Genomic DNA, 27,338 nt, shown 5'->3' on the forward strand with positions numbered 1-27,338 from the left:
CAGCTTCCGTTTTACTGGGAGAAATTTCCTGCGAGCCTCTTGTACTGCCATCATGAAGTCAGGGTAGATTGACACATAGCTCCCCTCTTAGGTTAGAGTGCGCTTTTCTCTGGCTAGCCGCAGAGCAGTGTCGCGGTCACAATAGTTTAACAGCCTCACAATAATGTGCCCAGGCGTAGAACCTGGAGGGGGCCTGGCTGTTAATGAGCGGTGTGCCCTTTCTACCATCATTTGTTTTTTACGTTATATAGCAGGAACTAGACCTGAAGATATCAGGTATCAGAGCACTTTACATGAACACCAGGTTTTGTTACAGATGGACACCTTCTGCGGAAATATACGCCTGTGAGGGCACACTGGTGCAGGGTCACCCTCTCGTCCACGGGTCTGGAGACTAACAAAAGAGAGATTGGCACTGGAGTGGAGTAAAACAAACCAAGTTTATTAAATGGTCATGAGCAGGACTGTGTCTGAACAACACCCTCAAGTGTTGTGGGAGGAAGTACACGGACTTCACAAACCATTGTCCTTATATATAATTTTGTTGCAATGCAAGCATGTGGACAGAAATGGAAAAGAGCAAGTTTAGACACAGAAATAACTATCAGCAAACAAGGGCAGGTGGATGACCACTTGGTCAGCAAATAAGGAGGGGGAGCAGGAATGTTTATGACAGCAGTAAACGGTCAATAGATAGCCTCTAAGACCAGGTACACCGGCAACTACAAACCCCCCAGCACATACGTTGCTTAGCCATGTCGAAAAAGGTCAATAAAGTTGATGACACAAGCAGGGTGAAAAGGCGAACAGCAGAGGACGAAAGAATTACGAAGGAAGCTAAATGGATGCACAGCCAAAATGGCTGTCGCTTATGCTAACTTAAAATATTACACGTTTCCACAATTCATGTTTGTTAGGCACGGGGAGATTACGTGATTTGCCCAGAATCACAGGATGTTGAGCGTCGTTGCCAAGACTTGAACCTGGTTCGCCAGCTTCGAGGTCGACCGGTCAAGCCAAAGGCTGCATCCTCTCCCCAGTGGTTGTTTGGAGAGGAACGAAGCATCAAAGAGCGCCATCAGAATGTGATCCACATATTCCTCCATCCATCCGGTCGCCGTGGATTCGGGACCACCAAGAATGTGGATGTTGTTCTTGCGTGCCTTGAGGTCTTCGTTCTTAGCTGCAATGACTCTCTGAGGATGTTCCATGTTCTATAACTACTCCCCTCTTTGCCTAGATACATCTTCCAGGCCAGACATCTGCTAGTCAGCTTCGCCGATGCGCCCATCAAGTTTCTTGAGTCTCTGGGTGATAAAATCCATGCGCATACTCATGGAGTCCATTTTGGCTTCCATTGAAGTGAGGCTTTGGTGCATGGTGAGCAGCAGAGAGCGCATTTCGGCGCCCTCAGGCTGTGTCTGTGAAGGCTGCCCCGCTGCCATACTTGCAGCAGGGCCATCAGCCGGCACATGTGCAGATTTTCCAAGCTCAAAGGGGAGTTTGGTCTGTTTGCACTCCCCATAGCCGTATCACCTTTTCATTAGTGGAGAGTAGCTCAGTGCAGGGCAAGCAGGAAAGGACTGATGTATTGAGTGGATGTTCCCACCAAAGTGCACGCTCAATGTAATCTCAGTCTCTAATGCCCACTCCCGCTTGCCTCTTGAGCTTTGCCAATTTTGTATCCTCAGTGCCTGACCTCCAAATACCACACTGAGTTGTATTGCTTGCAGGTTCAGGAGGCTGACTCCCAACTATCCCACCGTCAGGGCCGTCACTCACATCCCTCTTTTGCTGCAGTCTGCGCGATGCACGGCCCAGCCCTTATGTACAGTTCCTCAGCAGCGCAGCAACTTCGTGTCACTACAGGGGCTGCCGGCGAGCGTAGGCTTGAATCCAGTGGCACAGTGAGCAAGGGACCCAAGTCTGGGCATACCCATCCCATGTTTCTTTTGCATATGTCACCCAATGTGGGAAGGGTATGCCCAGACATGGGTCCCGTGCTTACTACACCACTGGATTCAAGCTAGTGTGGCTGATGAAGGGTGATGCCCTGAAACCGGTCCCAGGATGCTTGTTTCCGGTCCAGGGAGGACGTGGCTTGGCAGTTCGGGCTGGACTGTTCCCACAAGGAACAGGGTCAAGACTGATTTGCATATGGCTGGGTCCAAACTGGGGTGGTGTGGTGAGCAAAAGAATGATGGATTAAACCCAGATCTTTGTGACTGAGGGTGAATGTTTGCTTTGTCCAGCATTCCGTCCATCAATTGTTTCTTTAGCATATGTCGCCCTAAGTGGGAAGGGTATGCCCTGACGTGGGTCCCGTGCTCACTACACCACTGGATTCAAGCTAGCCTGGCTGATGAAGGGTGATGCCCTGAAACTGGTTCCAGGTGCTTGTTTCCGGTCCAGGGAAGGGAAGACCTGGCTTGGCAATTCTGGTTGGACTGTTCCCACAGGAACACGGTCAAGACTGATTTGCATATGGCTGGGTTCAAACTGGGGTGGCTTGGTGAGCAAAAGAAGGATGGATTAAACCCAGATCTTTGTGACTGAGGGTGAATGTTTGCATTGTCCAGCATTCCGTCCATCAATTGTTTCTTTTGCATATCTCTTTAGAACCATGGCAAAGAGGTCTATGAATGAACAAGACCATGTCCGTCACGTAGGTAATGGAGTTCCCAATCCACTTAAATGACAGGAAACTCACAGCATACACCTCCACATTTAAAATGTCTGTCAGATGGGCGACCACCAAGAACAGGCCAATTGAAAAGCACAACTCCCAAAGCACAAGGACTTCAAGCAAAGTTCCAAAACCTCATACTGGGGCACTGCTCGATAAGTAGATAGAAATTAAAGGGAATAGCCCTTATAGAATAGAGCACCCTGCAGACCATCATGAAGGTCGTCCATTTGGCGCTGAGGGGCAGTCCTGAAGATATCCATAGCCAGTTGAAAGGCTTTTACTGGTGAAAGGTTGGCAGATGGAGCTACTGGGTTCCCATTTTAGGTTTTTAAGGAGACAAGAGGAAGAGATCAGCATGGGGGAAAGATGTTGCTGACTCAGACTGGCCCTTGAGCAAGAAAATTACTTTTCTTTTCTGTGGCATTCCTTATGGTTTTTGCAGAAGGACTCTGAGGGGGATTTCTCCCTGTCAGGAAACTTACCTGAAAAATGGGAGCTGGACTGTTTGAGGGTTTCTTCTTGGTTTAAACCAGAAAGAACAATAGTTACTTACCTGTAAACAGGTGGTTCTCCAGTATTGGTGTCTTTCATAGATTCACATGCCTGAATCATTCCCCGTCGTCGGAGTAGGAGTCTCACGGTATATAAAAAGCAATAAAATGCCATAAAATATATAGCAAATATCAGAAATACCAAACCAGGAAGTAAGTAGCCCCAGCTACAGCAGAAAAAACTTCCATACTTGTGACTATCCTAGTCATTATGTGTTAGTCCAAACTGCAGCCAATCAGGCGACAGCACCCACCAGAATGTTCTCCCCAGAGGCTCAGGCTCTCAGATTTTCTCGCACAGTAGTGAAACCCCATGCTATCCGAGTGAGTCTCTGGGGGAAGGCGGGCGGGTTGCATGTGAATCTATGAAAGACACCAATACTGGAGAACCACCTGTTTACAGGTAAGTAACTATTGTTCTTCTCCAGTATTAGGGGTGTCTTTCATAGATTCACATGCCTGAATCAGAATAGTAAGCAGTACTCACAGTAGAACGCTCGTAGACGTCAGAGTATCATATACATATATATATAAAAATATATACAGAAGACATGCATAACAAGGATCATCAATGTGTGACCAAACGTCTAAAGAGCATAAATGAGGAGGTGGAAACAGAGGCTCACCTTATTTGAAAAGATTGCGAAGCACTGCTCTCCCAACCGAAGCATCTGCGTCGTCTGCTGAATCTAGACAGTAGTGTCTAGTAAAGGTGTGCCTGCTAGACCACGTAGCAGCTCTGCAGATCTGTCGAAGTGGCACACCAGCAAAAAGGGCAGTGGAAGAGCTAACCGCCCTTGTAGAATGTGCTCTTGGTAAGGACTGTAAAGGCCTACCGGCCTGTTGATGACAAAGTCCAATTGAAGAGGAGACCCATCTAGCAATGGTCTGTTTTGACACTGCACAACCTCGGCGTTGTCGCCCGTAAGCCACAAACAGTTGGTCTGTCTTGCGGATGGCAGAAGTTCTGGAAAGATAAAATTTAAGACATCTTCTAATGTCTAAAGAATGCAGTGCTCTCTCAGCCGTAGACTGTGGGTCTGGAAAGAATGTTTTAAGGACAACAGGCTCATTTAGATGAAAGTCCAGAGGCACTTAAGGCATGTACGTTGGATTAGTACGCAATACCACTGAGTCCGTGGTGAATTGAAGGAAAGGTGCTTTAGATGTAAACGCCTGAATATCGCTGACCCTCCTAGCAGATGTCAAAGCTAGTAGCAACGATACTTTCCATGTCAGAAATTTCAGGTCCACCTTATGGATCGGTTCAAAGGGGTGACGCATGAGCTGAGATAGGATGATGTTCAGATGCCATGCCGGAGGAGGTTTCCGGACCGGCGGAAACATCCGAAATAAGCCCTTGAAAAATTGTTGTATGATCCGTACAGAGAACAGAGAGTTTGATCCATCTTGGCGAAACCTAGAGATGGCTGCTAGGAAGACTTTAAGAGTAGCGTGCGCCAAACCCAATCTGGCTAGATGCAGAAAGAAAGGAAGGATTTGTTCCGGTGTTGCTTGAATGGGATGTAAGTCATTAGCTTGGCACCACGCACAGAACCGTTTCCACTTGAGTTTGTATGTTTTGATCGTGGATGGAGCCCTCCTGGCTTTTGCCAGCACCTCCTGACAATCTTGTGGAATGTTTAGGTGTGCAAATTCCATGTGTTGAGGAGCCAAGCTGACAATTTCAGCGAGTTCGGGTCCGGATGGTATACCCTGCCTTGCTGGGTGGATAGAAGGTGCGGAATGCGTGGCAGTGGTATAGGGTTGCATTCCGAGAGAAGGAGCAGTTCGGTGAACCAGTATTGCCTGGGCCATCGAGGAGCAATCAGGATCAACCGGCATGGCTGCTTCTTCATTTTCCTGATGACTTTCGTGATCAGAGGTATCGGTGGAAAGGCGTACGCGAATATTTGATTCCAGTTCAGCGAAAGGGCATCCCCACACAAGTCCTTGTGGGGAACCCAGCTTGCAAAGTATGGGCATTTCCGGTTCTGGTAGGTTGCAAACAAGTCCAAGTCCGGATGCCCCCACATCTGAAAGATGCGATGTAGAGATGGTAGATGTAGTTCCCACTCGTGAGTGCAGCCCCCGGACCTGCTGAGAGAGTCCGCCAATACATTCGCAATCCCCGGAACGTGGACCGCTGACAGATGGATATTGTGAGTCAAGGCCCAACTCCAAATCTCTTGTGCTTGTTGAGACAATCGGACTGATCTTGTGCCGCCCTGCTTGTTTAGATAATACATGCAGGTGGTGTTGTCTGTCCGTATCAAGACTGTGGCACCTTGTAGAGTCGCTTGAAAGGACTTCAGGGCTAAAAATATGGTGTGTAACTCGAGCCGGTTTATGTGCCATTTCATTTGGACCTGGTTCCACTTCCCGCTGACCGTCATGCCTTGGAGGTGTGCACCCCAGCCTGTCATTGATGCATCGGTCGTCACTATGAACCTGGGAACTTCCGCTAGGAAGGAGCATCCCACTTGTAAGTTGGATCGGTGGGTCCACCATTTTATCGCTCGTCGCATTCGTGGCGTAATCTGGATGATATCCTCGAAAGATCCTGTGACTTGGATCCATTGGCGACTGAGCTCCTCCTGTAAGGGTCTCATCCGAAGACGACAGTTGGGGGTGAGCAGAATGCAGGAAGAAAGCATCCCGAGGAAGGACTTGAATATGCGTACTGAAACGCACTTTTTTTAGTGACAGTGCCGCCGCGAGTCGTTGAATCTTGACCTGTCTTTCCTCTGAAATGAATACTTGGGCAAGGTTGGTGTCTAGTGTCGCTCCCAAGAAGTCCTTTCTTGCTGTTGGAGTGAGATGAGACTTTTCGAAGTTTATTGAGAAACCTAGGTCCTGCATCAGCGACAAAGTTCTTTGAACGTGATCTTGTGCCATGTCGAAAGAACTGGCCTTGATAAGGCAATCGTCCAGGTATGGATATATTTGTATCGATTGCAACCGAAGATGGGCCGCTACTGGGGCCAGCATCTTCGTAAACACTCTGGGGGCTGAACGCAGTCCAAATGGGAGGACCTTGAACTGGAAGTCCCTGCCAGCCACTCTGAACCTAAGAAACTTCCGATGCCGTGGGAAAATCGGTATGTGGAAGTATGCATCTTGAAGGTCGAGTGTTGCCAAAAACTCTCCCGCCGAAAGAAATTGGAGGATTTCCTGAAGTGTTAGCATCCTGAATGTGAGCTTCTTCAGGAACTTGTTCAAGGCTCGCAGGTCGAGGATGGGGCGCCATTCTCCTGACTTCTTGCGAACAAGGAAAAACCTTGAGTAGAAGCCTCTTCCTCTCTGATGATGAGGCACTCTTTCGATTGCCCCCTTCCGGATCATGGTGTTGATCTGGATGAATAGCTCCTTGAGGTGCGCTGGATTGGGTCCTTTTGGGGGGCAATTTGGGGGAGTTTTCACGAATTCCAAAATGTGACCTCTGGCTACTACATCCAGGACCCATTTGTCTGTAGTAATTTTGGACCAATTTAAGTAGTGTTGGGATATTTGTCCTCCAATTTGGTTCGGGTTGGCAAAAAGTGGTGGCAGGATGCGTACCTCATTTCTTGTTGTCTCTTCCTCGATAATTAGATTTTCCTCGAGGTTGAGAGTAATGTCCTCTCTTTTGCCCATAGGTTTGTTGCCGGTAAGGCTGAAATCTTTGGTTTCCCTGGGTGGAAGAATAAGAGCGTTGTTGGGTGTAACCTCCTCTATTATTGAAATTGCCCCTTCCTTTTGCACCACGAAAGGAAGATTTCCGGTATTGTAGAGTACCCAGTGAACGTGCTGTTTCAGTGTCTTTCTTTATGGCCTCCAGAGCCTCATCAACATGTTTTCCGAATATTGACTCCCCATCAAAAGGCATGTCTATGATTCTGTTTTGAACCTCCTGTCTGAAGGAGGTTGCTCGTAACCATCCTTGCCGTCTAAGAACAGCTGCACCCGCTAGCTGTCGAAAGCCAGTGGCAGCAACGTCCACAGCAGCGTCAATCATTTCCGAGGAGACACACTCTCCTTCCTGAAGGATTTTCTTGGCCTCAGTGCGATCAGGCTCGGGAAGCTTGTCCATGTACGGTGAGATGTCCGACCACATCTGCCTATCGTATCTCCCTAAAATGGCTAGGGAGTTTGCGGCTCTGATGGTCGTAGCTGCAATGGTAGAAACCTTCTTTCCGATGGAATCAAGACGTCTCCCATCCTTGTCTGGAGGAACAGAGACATGAGACGTAGGATTGGAAGATCTCTTCTGCGCTGCCTGTGCCACTACAGAATCGGCTTTAGCTTGTCCGACAAGGCATGCTGGAGAAGAGGTAGGCGCCCTATATTTTTTATCTACTCTTGGGAGCACTGCTGGTAAGGAATTTGGCTTGGCCATGATCTTAAGACCCTCCTTCCAGATGAAATCTATAATTGGAATGGTCCAACTCTGCTTATGTGGTGTAGATTTAAAATCATACAAAAAGCAGTCTTCTTGTTTTGCCTCCATGGTTATCAGAAACCTCCTAGTTGCTCTATCCATGATCTTGTGGAATGAGGCAACGTCCACGGGTGGCGACTCAGAAGTAGTAGGCTCCGCCGGAGAGGGTGTGTTTGCATTGTAATCCTCATACTCCGACGATTCAGACACTTCATTCAGCTCCCCTTCCTCCTGATCTTCATGCTCCGAGAGCTCCTCTCCCCTTGGCTGAGGAGAAGAAACTGCTGACGTAGGCAACGTTGGGCGACTTTCCTCCAACGTAGTAGTAGTCATTGGTTGTGTCCGCGTAGAAAGGGGAGGCCTTCCCTGCGGCAAAGGTGTAGACAGTACCGAGTCACCAGACTCTGAAGGTGGGAAACGTCTATAGTAGTCACTGAGCATGTACTGCAAATTGCGAAACAAGTCTTCAGGCAATTGCATATCATTTTGAGGTCTGTCAGCACGCGGAGCAGGCTGAACGTCCTCCATGTCATCCTCAACCTCTTCCTGAACTTTAATATGGAGTTCAGATGGACTTTTAGCTGCCCCAAAATTTTCGTCTTCATAGGATCCTTCCTGATTGGAATCCAAAAGCTTGTCAGGCACCACAAGGGTAGTAGAAATAGATTCCGCAGTAGCTCTCTTTTTTAACAATGTAGCTGTAGTCGCAGGTGATGGCAATGGAATCCCTGCTGTTTGCGCTGACCAAACCTGCAAAGTAGTGCAGCTTGAAAGAGGCGGCGTCAACGGGACGTCTGCATACTGCTGACAGTGTTGCCTCGTCGACGGTATCGTCGTCGACGGGGTCGTCGACGGGTTCGTAGACGGTAGCTTCGTCGACGTGGGCTTTGTCGTCGACGAGGATCTCTTCGTCGACGAGGTCGTCGACGGTGGCTTCCTCGTCGAGGTCGTCGACGGTGGCTTCGTCGTCGAAGTCGTCGACGGTGGCTTCGCCGTCGCGGTCGACGGTGGCGTCGTCGACGGGGACGTCGTCGACGGTGACTTCGTCGACGTGGACTTCGTCGCCGACGAGGATTTTACCGTCGACGGGAGGGCCGTCGACGTCGATGGTCTCGTCGACGGTACCAATTTCATCGTCGACGGGGATCCAATCTTCGACATCATAGATGAAGACGAGAAATTCGTCGACGGTACCTTGGCCGTCGTCGTCGGGGCAACTGCCGACGACGAGATAGGCCTGATCTGGACATGAACCAGTGTAGGCGAAGAAGCTGAAGACATGACAAGGGTAGGCTTAGGTGAGGAGAAAGTCATAGTGCAGGTGGTAGAAGTGGCCACATGAGAAGAAACACAGTCCTTCTTTGACGTTGAAATTGTCAATGATGGCAACTGAGGAGGCGCAGATTTAGAAGATTTCTTGGGCACTGTCTTAGTCCCAGACTTCTTAGAGGGCGCAGAATCCCCTTTGGTAAGTGGGATAACTTTACTTGAAGAACTAGGCCCAGGAGCATCCTGAGAAGATTTAGACTTCTTAACCACCTTCGCCCTCAGAGATGAAACATCAGTTTCAGCCTTCCTCTTAGTTGAAAGAAATGAAGAGCCAGAGGCACAACTTCCTACCTCAGAGACAGGGTCATCCTTGTTCTTGAGTCTATTGAGCCACAATAGAAGTCGCCCTTCTCTATCCTTGATGGTCTTGGAGGGGAAAGTCCGGCAGATCTTGCACTCCTTCACCTCATGGTCAGGATAAAGACAATACAAACATTTCTTGTGGGGGTCCTCCTTGAAAAGTCTTGGCTTCCCACAAGAATCACAGGCCCTGAACAGGGATTTAGATGAAGACATCTGTGAAATTTGAAGAAATCTATGATATAGAAGAAAAAACTGAGCAGAGCTCAGGGAGACTCCCTTCACACAACGTGCGGTAGAAAATCTGAGAGCCTGAGCCTCTGGGGAGAACATTCTGGTGGGTGCTGTCGCCTGATTGGCTGCAGTTTGGACTAACACATAATGACTAGGATAGTCACGAGTATGGAAGTTTTTTCTGCTGTAGCTGGGGCTACTTACTTCCTGGTTTGGTATTTCTGATATTTGCTATATATTTTATGGCATTTTATTGCTTTTTATATACCGTGAGACTCCTACTCCGACGACGGGGAATGATTCAGGCATGTGAATCTATGAAAGACACCCCTAATACTGGAGAAGTATGACCTCTCGCTCACTGATAGCCTTTGGGTGCATGAAGTACAGGACTCACAGACCATGGTCAGGCCCCAGACACCACATAGAGCATAGAGGGCAGCCACAGACATCATCTTCCGACATCTTCCATAGTGTGTAAACTCCAAAACGTCAGGAGGTAACATATGAACTAAACTGCTGTTGCATCAGTTGTTGAGAAATTTGGTCAACACTGAAGAAGAGCTCTTGACTTGCATCATTGATGAGTGCGAAAACAGGAACGGACACCAGCGTAAAATATTTAGGCTGAAGATGGGGCTGCAATTTGAGTCTTATGGTGGCAGATGGAGGTGCTTTAAAGCTATTAATGAGGGAAAACATTCCAGATCCTGTCTGGCACCTAGAAGATATTGATAAGGTGAGGATTCTGTAGGAAGAAGTATCCATCAGCTCAGAGTATTTTAAAGTCACAGCATTTGGAGATCAGATAACACTGTCCTAATCAGTCAATGAATGCTGCCACCAGGGCCTCGTCAGTCACACAGGCCAGATACCAGCCATGAAAGTTAGGCTTCCAAACCCGGCTCCAATGAAATTAAAAAAGCATACATATCTTTTAGCAAATAATGTGTCTGCATGCTTATGTACCTAATGCTGCCCAACGCTCATGGTCCTGCACCAGATACGATATAAGAGCATAGTGTTTGTGAAATCACACTTTCAATTGCTTATTATAAATGTATAATAGCTGTAAAAGGTCAACATATTGAAACTTTGTAGCACAAAAGTGTAGGGTAATATCGAGCGGGTCGGGAGTATTTCTGGGGAGATCCCACACCTTTCTGCCACTGAAGATGAGATGCATGCCCCCAACCTCTCCCTCTCGTACCTTCACTTCGAGAACGACTAAGCCACTTCACAGTTGGAATGGGAATGCAGACATTAATAGGTTGAAGTCTAAGAGGTGGCGTTGATCCACACTGACAAACAATGTTGAACACCCTACAGCACGAAGAAGGAATCATCTAATTCATCAGAAACTTTCAGAATATCGCCCATCCCCACCACCAGGGTGTCCTGAGCAAACAGACAAAAATGTATGATGAACGCCTCATGAAGTTTGCTCATTTTTTTGAGGTTTAAAAGGAATGGTAAACTTACTCATGCCCTAATGTTTTTGTTTTATTACGTTGGGTAGTGGGTCCTGACTGCATGCTTTGTTAATCATTCCACCTGGAAGTCTCATAAAAGCCACACTTGGGGAGTGTGTGCATAAGTCATGTCTGGAACATTTAACCGTGTCTATCCGTAGTTTGATTACCCCTATTAAAGATTGTGGGAAACTATCAGACTGGATTTCAATGAGGCACATGCTCCAATCAAATCCTGCCCTGTTCAGCTGCAGTCAGCTCATTTTGAGAGACCGTGTCTTTGTTAGATACAACCTTGGCAGGCGGCCAGCGCCAGATGTTCTGGACTGCCTTCTTCATCTAAGAAGGACCAGATGACGTAGAGGGGATCGACATTACTGATGAACCCTTTCTTTCCAGTAATTGCAACAAAAAGAACAAGCCTATGCAATGCAATAGGTCTTGCATTTGCGAGAGTTTGAGCTACTGACATTGTAAATGATGATGCCTATTATTTATGTGTTTACAAAACCAGCAAGCAGTGCGTAAACACTGCTTGAAGGTTTTGTAAACACATAAATAAAAGGCATTGTCATTTATAATGCCAACACCCACGCTTTAGCTTAGGATGTCGCAAAGCTAAAGCACAAGATTTAAAAGTAAAGAAATAGAAAAAGGTTTTTTCTATTTCTTTACTTTTGTAGCAATGGTGGCACCCGTGCTTTAGCTTTCAACATCTTAAGCTAAAGCTTGGGTGCCCCAATTGCAGTTTCTTTCTATTTCTTTACTTTTAAAGCAATCACGACACCCACGCTTTGGCTTAAGATGTTAAAAGCTAAAGCATAAGTGCCGCCATTGTTACAAAAGTAAACAAATAGAAAAAAATGGCAGCCAAGCGATTTTTTTCTATTAATTTACTTTTGTTACAATGGCGGCATCTGCGCTTTAGCTTTGACCATCTTAAACTAAAGCGTGGGTGCCACGATTGCTTCAAAAGTAAACAAATAGAAAAAATAATATGCACTTTTTTCGATTTCTTTACTTTTAAAGCAATAGCGGCACCCGTGTATTAGCTTAAAATGTTTAGCTTTAAAATAAATAAACAGAAAAAGGTAGGCATGCAGCTGCGTTTGGCCAGCATATAATGCTGGATAAATGATTTTTAAAAAGAAAGTGTTGAGGGAGAGCATGTGCTGCCTGTGTTGCAAGCAGGATGAACCCATTTAAGAAAATAGTGCTCAAAAGTTGTAATTAAAGCCTATTGAGTAACAACACATAACAGGGGGTGTCCTCATGCAAGGTTACAAGATGAGACAAGGTGGTACTAAGGAGGGACTACTAAGTCTATTGACCGATATAAAGCTACAGTTTACAAAGGACAGTGGCAGGAGCCAATTAGAAAGATAGGCGGAAAGTGGGTGGAGCTTCAAGTTCATACCTGAATACAACATGTTTCGAATAGACAACACAAGCGCTGCCTAGGCGAGACCTAAAAATCACACTTTTGTCAGGGTGCCTGGGGGGTTAGTCCCTCTCAGCCATAAAGCTAATTGTATTATGTTTATAGTTACATTCTGTTCAATAACGTGGGCATCCGAGCAGTGATGGAAATGGAAATATAAAGGGTAGGTACTCTTTATTCCAGAGTACCTGTTTGCCACTGAGAAGTACAGGTACTCCCCTATTAGAAGTATTGCATTCATGCTAAGATCTGCAAGTAATCTACCTTTCAAATTAAATCAATGCAGGTATTGTTTACCTGCTCATTTAAAACGCTGCACCCGAGGAGATCTGAATCAAAGAGATTATATTTTAATGGGTGACCCATCGGGAAGGAACTGTGACGCCATCATTCTCTGGCACTGAGACGGTCAGTCGTGGACAGAAGACGGAACGCTCACTAGAATGACCTTTGTCCCTTCTGATTCATGCCATACCATGGCTAACAGTGGAAAGTTGGCGGCACAGCTCTGTATATCTCAAGTGCGCGCCATTGTTTGGAGATTCCTGTCTGGGTCGACACTTAAATCTAACTTAATAAAAGAATAATCTTAACAGTTTTCAAAGAACAGCCCAATCGCACGCAAAGCAGGGCGTGAATAAACTTGTTAAAAGCTCACAAACGTTTCGATGGTCCTAAAAATATTCAAGTGGTCGGCGTGCCTTTTCGCGTCATGCCGAGCAGTGCGGCGCCACAATCTCCTGCAATACTCCCAACATCCCCAGCAGCGGAAATCTTGTGACTGGACAGGGTGACCCAATATGTAGTCATTTAGCTGGACGTGATTTAATTCATTTTACTAGTACATCATCTTTTTTGACGAAAGGAAATGCATTAAACAAGAGTAAAACCAATACCTTTTCAGTGTATCGTGGAGCAATGTATACTTTGTCTTTAACTCGGCTACTCTGGTTCCAGGGATATCTCCAGAGGCGTATAACTAGTAAAAGAAATACATTAAAATGCAGATCAGTCAACCTTCCATTTCTATTTGAACAGCTTTTGTTTTTAATCTTCAGCATCAAGTGGTTTTAATAATATGCATACACCAAGTGAAAAGTGCAACAGATACAAAGGTCAGTATTAAATCGCAAGAAAAGGAAACTGAAAATAAAAAAACAGTTAGTATGTTATTATAGTAGTGTTGTAGTGCATAAGTTAGAGGTAACCGCAGCTTTGGTGCTTTCTACCATTGTAGCCTAACCCCTGAAAATGACACTGCCGCCTGAGGCAGTTTCAATGACTTCTAATGAACAGAAATAGACAAGTGTGATTGTTCTGATATTTTTAGAGTTGTGAGCTTCTCCATCCTGAGCGTAACACAAGGAGTTCTACTTATCGTTTATGACTTTGCATGTAACTCGGGACTCAGTGCTCTATGTAACCCTTATGTAATTCCCTTCAGTTCTTGCACTGTAAAATATACATGCATTATGGCTTTTTACAGTGGTGGAAGTGACAGATATATTCCAGTATGGAGCTTGATTGAACTCAACAGATCACTGTGTCAATAAATCAGAGTTCCGGGTGCAGAGTCTGCATTTTGTAGTTCTAGGTCGATTCACTCATTTCAGTGTTCAGGGTAATTTCAGGCTCTTGAACAGCTACCTTGGTCTGGTCAGTACCAAATGCGCATAGAGTGGCAAGTTCCATCACTTGATTGTTAAAGTAGCAGGGGAAGTCTAAGGTTGCTAGGCCAGATTTCTAGCACTATTATACACTCTGTGTAAACAGCACTGCTATCCGTAAAACCACAGGAGCCAGGCACTACTGTAAATTCAATGAATTGTCAAGTACATCTTCTTTGGGGTTTGGAGGGGGGCTGTTGTGAGATGAAAAGATGGCAGCAGACTTGGCTTAAGGCAAGTGTAAGCATTTATTTAAACGTAAAATGTAGCAGGCAGGCAGATACGCAGCCGAGATCGTTCTCAACCGTCTCCCCTGCCTGCCGTTCCCGCCTCAATGGTCTGATCAACATTGTCATTCTCGCATGTCGACCAGAGCTGTGCAGTGACCAGCGAAGGAGATCAAACACACCATTCTCCTTACAATTTCAAACAATATACGTTAACAATAACATTCAAATGCAAAGAAAAACAAAAAAATACGAGGTTAATGAGAATAACATGGCAATCACAGATAAAATGTATCTATTTTCATTAATATCATAACAACAACAACAAAAGGAAGAAATAAGCATATGATAGAACAACAGTATTAATTCTAAAATGTGATCAAATTTAACAGGATAATGGCTTATCAATCTGCTGCAACCACTGCTATTTTCCTTATTAAAAGAGTTTGAAGCAGAACCACCTGTCTTGCTGGTGTACATTCAACTGGAAATTTTGACGCATTGCTGCAGCATTCATTAATGACATCACTATCGCTTGCAACAACTTTTGAAAGCCATGCCACATTCCACCATTGACCATTACTCAACTTAACTGCACAACAATCATCACTAATTTTATCCACTAAGTAAGGCGAGCTGTATCTCACTCTAGCCTTCACTACTCTAGATTCTGGCAACTTGACTTAGTACCCAAGTACCAAGGACCCAGTTTTTTTTTTTGAAACATACTTGTCTGGTGCATTTCATATTATCATATCTATATTTTTTTCTCACGACAATACTCCATTTTATCACAAGCCTGGCTCATCATCTGTGGTATAACTTCGGTGGACATATGGAGGCGGAGATCATGATGGTGGCACAGGGAAGGGGAGGTATATCCAAAGGTTACCACACAATAAAATCATACACAAAACAAAAACCGTCATGTTCACATGTTCACAAGGATCCGCAAGCAGAATTATTGGCTACGGGTGCTGGGAGAACACATGATCAGGATGACCAATTCCTACAAATACCAGGGAAACAAATTTCAACCCTCCGGAACACACATCACTCATATAGCTGCCCTGCAAAATCGTGCTTCAGTGATAGCAGTTGGACTTTGCAAAAATGAGAAAAACATCACAGGCTCTTCTCTCTTGCCACTAGTGCAAGTTAACGAAACTATATTTCTACCTTCTCTGAGATATTGTCTCAAAACATTCAGAGATAAATTGGGGGACTGGTTAAACAAGAACCAATCCAGGCCCTTTCATAAACTTTTTAGGCTCCCAATTTCTACGAGAGGCCCCCCAGATAAAACTGGTTGCTTTAAAACACAGAAGGCCGAAGTCGGGAGTCTTACATTTAATTTAAGGGATTTGAGCTTGAAGGGTGTTCAAGGTATCAATGTTATGTTTTTGCTCAATCGTGAGAAAAACCTTAGATGCTGAGAGTTGGAAGGCAGAGGAGCACTCCCATAGTACGCAAATGAGGAAGAATACTATACACATGACATTATGGGAAGCAATGAACTTATACGCAACAGGGTAGCTGAATAAATTCTTACATATATGAGGAAAGGTGATAAGTAACAAACTTATAGGGGTTTCGTATTTGAATTGAAGATGTGATATAGAATTTTGATTATCAATGTTGGCATTTATTATACTTATATCATAATTTGATTGTGTCATTTTCATGTGAATTTTGGCTCGAGAATTTAAAGAAAAAGTTTGAGAACTATTATTAGGCTGGATTTCAAGATGTATTTGCCTTGGATCTGATGCTCCTTCTCTTTGACACTATCTTTTTTCGCTGTAAGTCAAACTTTATAATTAGGTCTAAAATGGCAAAAAACGTATACATCATCTCTCAAAATGTAGGATTAAACTAAATACAGGTATTTGGCTAAAGGCTTGGTGCATACTTTTTGCGGAGAAAAAAACCCACTGCTCTCTGACCAAATCAAATGACTGAATACACACTAAACATGAATGCTGAAAGAAGGGTGAGCCCACACTCAGCCCTGGCAAAAGCTCAGACATAAGGAAATCAGCCTACCTTCAAGTTGTTGGCCGATAAAGGAACAACATCTGGTAAAAAGAAGCAGTAAGCGAATGACAAAGGGACGGACTCTACTCCATTTCTCCTATAAACTCAGTCACAATTTAAGCAATCGTCTGTACTTTTAACAACTATTGCCATCATTACAAACTAACAGTGAGGTACAGGGTCAGTCAGGTGTTTAGCATACATGGTGAATACCATAAGTGCCAGGGTGAAAGATTTACTATGCGTGGTAAATAACTCCTATTCAGAGTTTTCAAATGAAATGAGGCATAACATTCAGAGTCACTATTTAACACACCGGACACTGCATGTTTTACTATTTTTCTGAGTCTGATCAATTCTGTCAGCTTTGACCTGCCAACATCTGACTGGAGTAAATAAACCAAAATTACCATATGATAATTATCACACAGCTCACAGTTCCAATCCCTGGGCAAACTTCTTCTTACACAGAGCTCGGAATTTAACACCAATGCTGTAATAAGGGTTTCCTCTAACTTTCTCTGTAGGCCGTCATTTCAGTAAACTGCTCTTGTTTGCTTGGCAGAGAAAACAGCCAGAATGTGGTAATTCGGTTGCGTTCGCGCTCTGTAGGTCAAATGAAAAATAAATGCTGCCCTTGCACAATTTAATGCAGTTGCACACAATTCTATGTTATATGTATCAACGGTCCTGGGGGCCACTCCACACAGCAACATACATGCAATGGATATTTATATAGTACAAAAACACTATGCCATCCAAGTGCTCTATGTGTCAATTATGTCTTTCGGGGTAGTTGGATCTTTAGCCAGGTTTTGTATTGTTTGAGGTTCCCTCTAATGGAAGTTCGTTTCAGAGTTTCAACCCTATTGGCATTCCTATCCTTGTATAATAAAGTGAACTACATCAGAGGTTCTTGAAAGCTGTATTGCAGGGAGGTTCCTGGTGGTTCACAGCAATCGCTGCATTTATGCTCTCCATAAGCTTTTTGAAGAATTAGATGAAAAATAAAAAGTGTGCCTCCGACTTGCATTTGAGGGATGTGTAGCAGACATGTAGCCTGCTGCGCTTGGACAATATTGTGTTTTCTTTGTAGGAGGGCAACGTGTTGCCTGCGGATTGCTAAATATAAGCTTTTTATAAAAGAACAAATCTATAGAACATGGGTTCCGGGCCAATTTAAGGATCGTTCACGTTTGGTACAGCTGCTCAAATCAGTAAATGGGTTTGCTTCTCTACAGGGACGGATTTCACAGCGACGTGGGCGTCCAGCGAGTCCTGCTAGCCGAACATGAGTTTGTGGTTCGAAGGAAAACCATGCACAAACCTCTTGGACAGTTTCGTGGCGGATGCTCATTGGGTGCTCGATGACGCTCTTGGTCTTAATTATGCAGGAATTAATGCGGGTCCCCTGAAAATGACATTTTCTAGTATTGCTGCCGGGCGGTAGTGCATTACCACCACCATTTGTAATTAAAGCCGTACAGGAGGGAAATTGCAGCTCTGGCAGGACTGTAGACCTTCTAGGATTTATGCAGAAAAGCACGTCAAATATACATTACCGCTAATGTAGAGACTTGAGGCTAGAGGTAATTACTGCCAGCGTAATTACCACTAGCAGATATAAAATGCAACCAGTGGAATACCGACATACATGCATTGGGCAGCTACACAAATAACGATGAATGGCTACAATAGTAATAATACTTCAGGACAAAAAAGCATACCCGTATTTTCTGGCGTATAAGGCGACTGGGCGTATAAGACGACCCCCTACTTTTCCTTTAAAATATAGGGTTTGGGCTTTATTTGGTTGCTCATAAAATGACCCCGGCGTATAAGACGACCCCCCGACTTTTGAAAAGATTTTCAAGGGTTAAAAAGTCGACTTATATGCCAGAAAATATGGTATTTCTATTCTAGGGGAAATACTAGGCCACTGTACGACTAAATACCCATACATCATTATCCTACTGTTTAGTGACATCACAACCAGGGCTTGAAGCTGTGGAAGCTGGAACTAAGTTTGCCCATTTTAAAACGGACAGAACCCCTTTAGAGGGACACAGGGGAAGCAGGAGTTAATGTGCGTTTATGGCCTTTTACGTCAGGGGACTGTTCCAGGAACCCACCTTCTATGGATTCTGATTAAGTGGGCCAAGTACAACCCCTTTCATCACTTGACTCTCAGTGGTAGCGAAGACCAAGCAGTCCAGGGGCCAGGGCTCTTCTAAGGGGAGGTAGGTGTGAAGCAAACACAGGTACAATACTCAAAATACAAACAGAAACTGCAATAGGTTTATTATCCAGTCAAAATACTCACTGTGAAAAAAAAATCGTATTTAAATGCAAACACACAAAGCATAGAAACAACACACTAAATATTATCAACAGTCTCCTAAGGTGGGTGCGCTAGCATCGTCCTGGGTGGTATCCTGAAGTCCATCGCCCCTTCTAGAGGGGCCTGTTCTTATTCCCCATTCAATAATGGAAGCAGCTTTCATATGTGGCCCATGGTACTGGTAGTCCCACGCGAAAAAGTCTAAGCATGGACTTATGATTAAAAGTTAGCAGCACTACATGCTTACTCCGTATAAGTCCCCAGCAGGCCTGACGGCTAGAACAGTCTTACCCAACCTGATGTCAGCCACCACGGACAGGAGGACCAAGGTACAGTCTCCTGATGCTGAGGGCCTGCAACCTTTCACATTTTCCAGATGACACTTCAGGCCTCCTCAGTCTTCAGTTGGCCAGCGTCAGTGTCGGACAAACTTTATGTAGCCATAGCGGCAATCAAAAAGTGTTCTTCACAGAAGCGTTGGCACAACTGTTTAGGACAACAGCCCTGACTTCACTGTGGCCCCCTAACGGCACATGGGCATTGCCAACTTAATCTTGTCACAGTGATATTCCTCCTGGCACACAGGGGGTCGCCAACTTCAGGTCACACATGGGTGATGGCCCTCGCTTCCCTGTGACCCCTCCTGCACACGTGGGTTGCGGGCTTCAGCTAGCACACAGGTGACAGCCCTACCTTCACAGTGGCCCCCTCCTCCACATGCAAGTCACTAACTTCAACTCTCACAAGGGTGGTGCTGACTTCTGCAAGAACATGTGGACAGCCAGACATGTCCCAACCAGACCGGTCGTCTCATTCTTTGCTCACAAGGATCCACTCAAAAGGATTCCTGCTGAGCCTCTCTCCATCCAGGCACTCTCCTCCTCCTCACAGGGTCAGCTGGTCTTAGCAGGCATGCAGAAGGATGGTGCTCCATGCTCAGTGTAAGTGGTCTTGACTTTCTGGGTGATGGCCTCTCATCCAGCAGACCTTGGTCCCTAGTCTTTGTTCCGGAGATCTTCTCTTCAATGAACCCGGCTGTAAAACAGTGGTGTTGAACAACTTGTGGGACTCATGGTCCGCTCCTTCATAGTCCAAATCCAGACATGGAAGGGGATTAGTGTCTGTTCCTTCGAAAATTCTGTTGTAAGTGTCGATTTCTTGGTACTGCCCTCTCCTCTATCCTGCCCTTCATCAAAAGGACAGTCTGCCAAAGCAGGAGCCGCTCCAGTTTTGATTGACCAACAACACAGGCCAAGGAAGTATCTGAGGATCACCCCTGCTGTCAGCCTCCACTTAAATATGCCTGATGAAAATTCAAATGCCCAACCCTTCTCCTCTATACTGATTTTCTGGTAGTGGCATCCTTATCAGACCCACCATCTCCCCGACAATGAGCCCAGAACCCACTGACCAGTAACACTTCCTGTAATCAAAAGGCCTTTGTTGTGTACAGAGGATGCTCTGCTCCCCCTCCTCCAGTGTAAGTGTATCCTAGCTCGCAGAAATGTCAGCAATCCACATCTCCTGTCTAAAGGTTGCAGTCATCTCCTCCCTAATTTTTCCATGTAATAGACTTGCAAAATGGAACCCACAGGCATCCACATGCATATGGCACACATACATACCGGCACGCACACATGAGTATCACTCTGCCCGGCACAAAAAAGTGAGTTAAGTGCACAGCATCACAACTTTACCTGAGTGGGCCACTCCACTCCAACATCACAGAGAAAATGGCTTATTGACACTACTGATTCTAACTAAATAGACAATAGGGTTGCTGCCACCACCACACGTGTGTCACTTAACTCCTGGTAAGGGCAGTATATCTCCAGCATAATGAGGGTAGTGCTTTGTGCACCCCTCGCTCAGTAACAAGACCACATAACCATGACATAGGTCTAGACTCTAGGCGATGGCGCACACACGTGATCTCTTGTTCACCCATGACCGAAAAGCAGTACCAGGGATCGAGCTATCCATGCAGCTGGGGCACTTAGAGCAGGGGTGCACATCCATAACCTTACAGGGGACTTTTCCATTCCAACAAAGAACAGCGCAGATGTAATATTATTTGGGGGCAGTACAATTCCATCTTTTACCTGGTAACTGGTGGCTGCAAAGAAGCTGGTGGGAGTTTTATTCGCTGCTTTAACGCAGTGGACAATGTTTTTCTGTAGAGCAACATTTCCTCTTTCCATGACGGGTAGCATTTACCCACCTCATCGACAGAATTACTGAAATCTACTGGAAATCTTCCTAGCTCTTGTTCTTGATATGTGGTTTTAGTGTGGTAGCAAAGTGTAAAGATTAGCCACAGTCCACTTCTAACGCAAATCTTGTTCTAACATATGGTCCTCGATATGGAAAACATCTGCACAGTTACGCTATATCCATGCCATTTAACACACTACTCTGTTGTCCAGAATTCCAAGCCAGTGACAAACGCTGTACGCAGAGAGGCACTGTCCACGATGGAATTTCTTGAAGCTGTATGTAATGCTGAGCTCGATGTTACGACTGCATAAATCTTCTAATGTCAAACATGGCATACCACAAGCCCTAAAACAATGAACAATTGTGCGTTCAACAAAGACTTCGAAAAACTTTAGTATGACATAAGTGGATACAAATTGATCCCAACATAACTTTACGTTGCCAAGTAAAAGAGCACGTCGGTTTATCTAAAAATATCAACACATATTCACATTGAACACAGGGTGTTTTTTGGCTATAAAAAAAGCGTTAACAACTGCTACATCGTAATGGGGAAATACAAATAACAAATAGTATATTAGTGTTTATTTGTAAGTAGGAGAACATTTTGTTGCACGATTAACGCGAGTGCCATGAAAAGTAGTTTTTTCCACATTTGCAAACGGTATACATTTCATGACAACCCAGAAGGGTTGAAATAATTCTGGAGTGTGTGACAATGCGCAACTACTGTTTACATCGGACTGATGATTTTTTCTTTTGTTAATCAGTAAGAATGAAGATACCAAACACAGTCTCTTACAAGTGTAACTCTCTTTGACCTCACTAGTGTATTAGACACAGCCAGTGATGCCGCAGAAGCATCTCACTAACTAAGCAAAGGCCCACTGTAGCAACTAGTTAGTCTAGCACAAGGTTCTCAGATTGGATGGAAGCTATGGAAGTGTGAAGGCTGGTGCTCCCGCAAGTGGAACATGTACTTTTCATACTAAGTCTCCAAATATGAAGGCACCAAGAACGTCTCTTTGGGGTAATCCTTAATGTCAAGTGAGCCAAAGTAATATGTCTACCAAACATTTCATTGGGGAGGTGGAACGCAACCATTTTTGAGACAATAAAGCAGTTCCCATTTTCTATTATCTAAGGCAGGGAGGTGTCCTAAAATGAAATTATTTTCAATTATTCCAGTGTAATGGTTTTGGTTGGCCTGCACGCCCTTATTCAAGGTTTACTCAGTGTACCCAACTATAGCTTTCCTTGTGGCTTGGCATCCAAAACCGAAATAGAAAAACTGACATAAGATAAGTACTGCCAGCTCCATACAGAGGTTTTTCCTCTTGTTGACCCTTGAACACAATATCATACTTAAACCCCGATTTAGTGTGGCCAAGAGAGATATTACAGATTTATAAGCCTGGTAAATTCTGACACCCCATGTTTTGGCACCATTTCACTCTTTTTAGTACATTTTGATCAGTAAGACCTAGAATCAATATGTGTGTTGGAATCTGCAAACTAGTATGTGGTAAATGCAGCAAACCTGTAATTGTATGGAAAACGCCACTGCAGAATTGCATAATTACAGTGGGTTTGGGAATAACAGGGATTTTACTGCTTACTGTCTTTTATACTCTGTTAAATTCTGATAGGTTTGAGCTGATTAAATTTATTGGGGTGGTGATGTGACCTTATTACAACTGATAACTACTGGTGTGAAAAAACTGCAGAACTCACAATTTCTACCCCAGCACAAATAGGGGTTAGGAAAAGGGCTTTATTTCCCTGCGCATTTGTAATCAGGGCCATACTCCAGATTTTTCCAAAGTTTTCCCAACTGTTCTCTATATCTTTCAGTCTCAGTCCTTCAGTGTTTCAGATTACTGCTCCATGAATTCCCTACCTTTCTCTTAAATAATTAGTCACAACAGTCTACCCACAAGGCTTGATGTCTCATATAGATTCACGCGCATGCACCACTCTGTGGAGTTGCCTATAACTACAGTCACAAGAAATTCATAACCCTCTTGTTTCACATTCAGATTGTCCTGCTGAGTGGACACCATCATTCCTTATATAGCGACTATATCTCATAAGGGGGGTTGGGTGTGCTTTACATCACTTTGTAACTGCTGCAAACCCTGCACTAGAGGAAATGTACTCTTCTGCAGCACGATTATGTAATAGATTTATGTCCTTTGCGTAGTGAGCACTATCACACAGAGGAATTTGGATAGAGATAGGGTCGGATTCGCCCAAAAAATAGGCCCGGGCACCAAAACAGAAGTGGCCCCTATATCCGGTCCAGGGAAGACATGGCTTAGCAGTTCGGGCTGGACTGTGCCCATGAGGCACAGGGTCAAGACTGATTTGCATATGGCCATGTCTGAACTGGGGTGGCTTGGTGAGCAAAATAACGATGGATTAAACCCAGATCTGTGACTGGGGGTGAATGTTTTGCCATTGTGCAACATTCCGTCCATCATCTTGTGTGTTTTGCTGTTCACCCTATGTGGGAAGGGTATGCCCAGACGTGGGTCCCGTGCTCACTACGTCACTGGAGTCAAGCTATCCTGCCTAAAGACGTCTGATAGCCAGAAACCGGTCCTAGGATGCTTGATTCTGGTCCAGGGAAGACATGGCTTGACAGTTCGGGCTGGACTGTTCCCATGAGGCACAGGGTCAAGACTGATTTGCATATGGCCATGTCTGAACTGGGGTGGCTTGGTGAGCAAAATAACGATGGATTAAACCCAGATCTGTGACTGGGGGTGAATGTTTTGCCATTGTGCAACATTCCGGCATCATCTTGTGTGTTTCCCTATTAGTGAACCAGATAGCTAAAAAAAAGTGTCCCACGTTTGCAAATCAGGTCAGTTTAGAACTTTTATAGACATGCTGTTTGGATATTTTATGAGGTATAGGAGACTGCTTGCATTTGTGTTTGTTGCAAGCAACGCCTGTGCTAATATCAGGGAAATCAACAGTAAAAGAAACCAGGCTCACAAACTGCTTGAAAACCGGCCCATACAGCTGTAAAACCAGCTCATCGGCCACTGCCCGATGGCCTGATAGGCCAGCCCAACCCTGGTTGGAACAAATGTTATGATAAGGAATTCTATGTTAAGATTTCACAAGCCCCCTGCTGTAGCTGGATGGGTATACAAGTCCAAACAGAAGAGTCTGGTGGAGCCAAGAATAGAGCACAGTGTCGTAACAAAAGTGCTTCAGTTTCCACCCTTCCTCCTGTTTTCTGTGTTCTCGAATTAGCTAATGCCAGTCTGTACTGCCAGTCCGTAGAGAATTGTGCTCCATGGTAAACTAGTTTAGACAAAGCATTTCTTTAACTGCTGGTCCAATGGCAAAAATGGGACTCGGGGCAGGCATGAAGGATTCTGTCTTTACAATTAACTAAAGTAGGGCTCTTCTCTCACCCAGTGTAGATTCTAATCCTCCACAGAGGATCATGGTTGTAGAAACCTAAATAGTTTGCTTACTGTGAAAATCGGAGATTGTTTTTAGTAATAAAAAAACCTTTGACATGGTCTTAAAAGCACAATATTTCAGTAGAAAATTAAGGTAGGTTCGCCTAGTTACACTACCCACTGGAAATACCAAAACAGGAACAAGTCCGTGAAGAATGACACTTTTCAGATAAGACCCTTTATGTTGCAACTGAATACAGGGTTACATTTATAATATCATAACTATGTCTACAAGCATGAGTAACTGCCATACTAAAACCAGTTGTGTCACAGGTGGACATACAATTTACTAATATTTGGGTGTCACATGGGTGATGTAATTAGGACTGATTTACCTAGTACGATAGAACATTTTTTATTTATCTTAACTCTTACTTTTGTTTAATGATAATCTGCAAAGTAGTTCTATTCATAACGCACATAATATTATTGTTACATAGATATCCCTCTTGACCTGATGGACTTATGCACAGAACACAGGATACAATAATTGTCAGTTTCTGGTTTTGATAACCAGATGATAACAGTAATTAGTATTTCAGAGTTCACCACGGAGCAATGACAAGATCTCAAAATATAAACCAAGCACCAAAGCATTTCCAATTGGCTGTTACACCTGTCAACTACAACCTGATAGAAACCTAAGTAAGAGAAATAATTAAAATAAAATAATTAATACATGGCATAGTAGAAGTAAAGGCTTTACCTACTTCATATACAAAACATTTCTATTAAAAGGAATAATACTCTACTTGGCTTTCCAATTCCCTTTAAATCTCAGTGATTGGCGTGTGAGATTTAGATGTTTGAATTTTCAGACTTTAGGGGTCTTGCTGCCATCATGAATACAAAGTATCTGCAGTCAGGTGTGACATAGGTGCTTTGAGATCTCTGGGCATTCGAATGTGGGCAAATAAATATGCATGCCTGCCCATGTCAGAGCATAAAGGATGATCCTCAGCAGTGTTACTCGCCAAGCTGGTGGCAGAGGGTAAAAGTGTGAATGAATGCCCAAAACCAGTCAAACAAAAGAATTCAGGAACGCATTCTTTCATTGGAACCTTGAAATGCTGTGTTGGCGTTAACTGTGGTGAGCATTGGCTAGCCCACCGGAAGGACCGCCTGGTACCTGTTGGAATTCTTTCAGGCTGTAACTTAGTTCATTTAAGATTTTCATTTCATATGTTAAATGAATGCTTACTGAGAAACACTTCTCTTTAAATGTTCGAATGTCCTAATATCATATTATCAACGCCACTAAGCAGCCGATTGGAACATATGCGCCTCCCTCCCTGTTCAATGATGTACTATTTTACTTTGACGCCGATTTTTTCTGAATAATGACATCGAGCTTGTTTACTCTGTTTCCAATGATTCTAGCACTCGACCCACTGCCCTAAGGTCCTGTTGACTGTCCCAATTACTTTTCATCTTCTTCAGATATGCAACATACTCAAAAGTATTTCCAACCCACGATAAATAAAACAGTCACTTGTTACCTGTATGCAGCTTTCATTAAGATGGTTTTCATTTTCTTGGTGCAGATGTTTCACCATAGGAGAGATTCTGCTGACCTCCAGGACATGCCATCCTCTTGGTGACTGTGTGAGTGAGTGCCCAGACAGTCTTGTGGAGGACATATTATCAGTCTGGCAATAGGCACTCGATGAAGATACAAAGTTACAAAGCCCAGCAGGACTGTGAGCATCTTCACAGTCACAGAACACGATGTCTCGATCTGGATACTCACCTACAAAAATACAATATCACACGTTCTATAAATACTAAATTGGTGCCTCTGTCATACTCCATGGCTCCCAATCTGACTGTCATCTGTTTGCCTGAAGACATGTGTTCGCTGTTTATCTTCTTACACGACATTCATCATATTAATGATACATTATGAAATGTTCTTCTACCATCAGGCGGCAGTAGGTGTAAACCTGTGGATCCAACCTTATCTCATAAGGCATATGGAATGCATACAAGATGGGAGGGGGAAGCCACTCTTCATTAGAATTGCAAACACTCTCAGGTTAGGTTGTATTTCTGTAATAGGTTGTGAGGCCACACTATTCCACTATGAACAGCATGAGAGTACAAACTGTACCCAGCTGACAAAGAGGTGATACATTTGGATGGCAGCATAGAACGGGGTACTGTATTCTATTGTTAATGTATCCCGCAGCCATCTGTTGATATCTCTTCTCTTACAGACTCCACTTCCGAGGTGAAAAGAACAACAAGAAGTGAACTTAACTGAGGTACCGTCACTTGGCATTCGACTCTCAGGTTGGTGATTTGATTGTGCATTTCCTACCATGTCATTACTGCTAGATCTGTCACTTTGATGTTCAGTGTCAGGCAAAATACGCCCCATTTGATGGCTTTGGAGTATGTGAAGATCTTTGAGTATGCTGTCATTGTGGTTTGGGAACATTTTCCACTGTTGTACAGCCAAAATCTCAAACTAAAAGGCTGAAATGCCTCCTCAACATCCAATGTTTTGGCTGAGCTAATCTTATCACACAGTTTATAATGCCTCATCAAACCACCCAAGGCTTTGCCTGAGCCAGTCTTAGCATCAGATATTGCACTGCCTCAATATGCTTCCCAAACAAATCTGCACCATTATATGGCACGAGTCAGGCAACCTTGTCCTCTTGTGTGCTGGGTGTTAGGCGCCATTCCACTGTATATCATGCCCTACTGGGGCGCTCCTGACTGATACTGGTGTTGAATATAATTTGCAGCATTGCAACCTTAGATGCAAAAAAACGTTGTTGTTGGATCCGGAGTCTGAGATGGAGCATTTACTTGATTACTTTTTTATTATAAGACCACTGTGTTCTGCTGCTGTCATTTGAATGAGTGCCAAATAACAAGCCTTTTCTTCTTGAAGAGTCTGCTCAGATGGGATGCCTTGTTCAC

General features: G+C 44.4%; 1 protein-coding gene across 2 annotated transcripts in view; it reads right to left on the reverse strand.

The window, feature by feature from the left end:
• Positions 1-27,338, reverse strand: part of CCDC146 (coiled-coil domain containing 146) — a 950,534-nt gene that overhangs the window by 660,164 nt on the left and 263,032 nt on the right. For both annotated transcript variants that reach the window (XM_078679302.1, XM_078679310.1), the window contains exon 3: positions 13,333-13,415. In XM_078679302.1, coding sequence (XP_078535428.1) covers positions 13,333-13,415 — 83 coding nt within the window. The remainder of the gene's footprint in view (positions 1-13,332; positions 13,416-27,338) is intronic.

This window comes from Lissotriton helveticus, chromosome 1_1, assembly GCF_964261635.1.
Source record: "Lissotriton helveticus chromosome 1_1, aLisHel1.1, whole genome shotgun sequence".
NCBI classification, from domain to species: domain Eukaryota; kingdom Metazoa; phylum Chordata; class Amphibia; order Caudata; family Salamandridae; genus Lissotriton; species Lissotriton helveticus.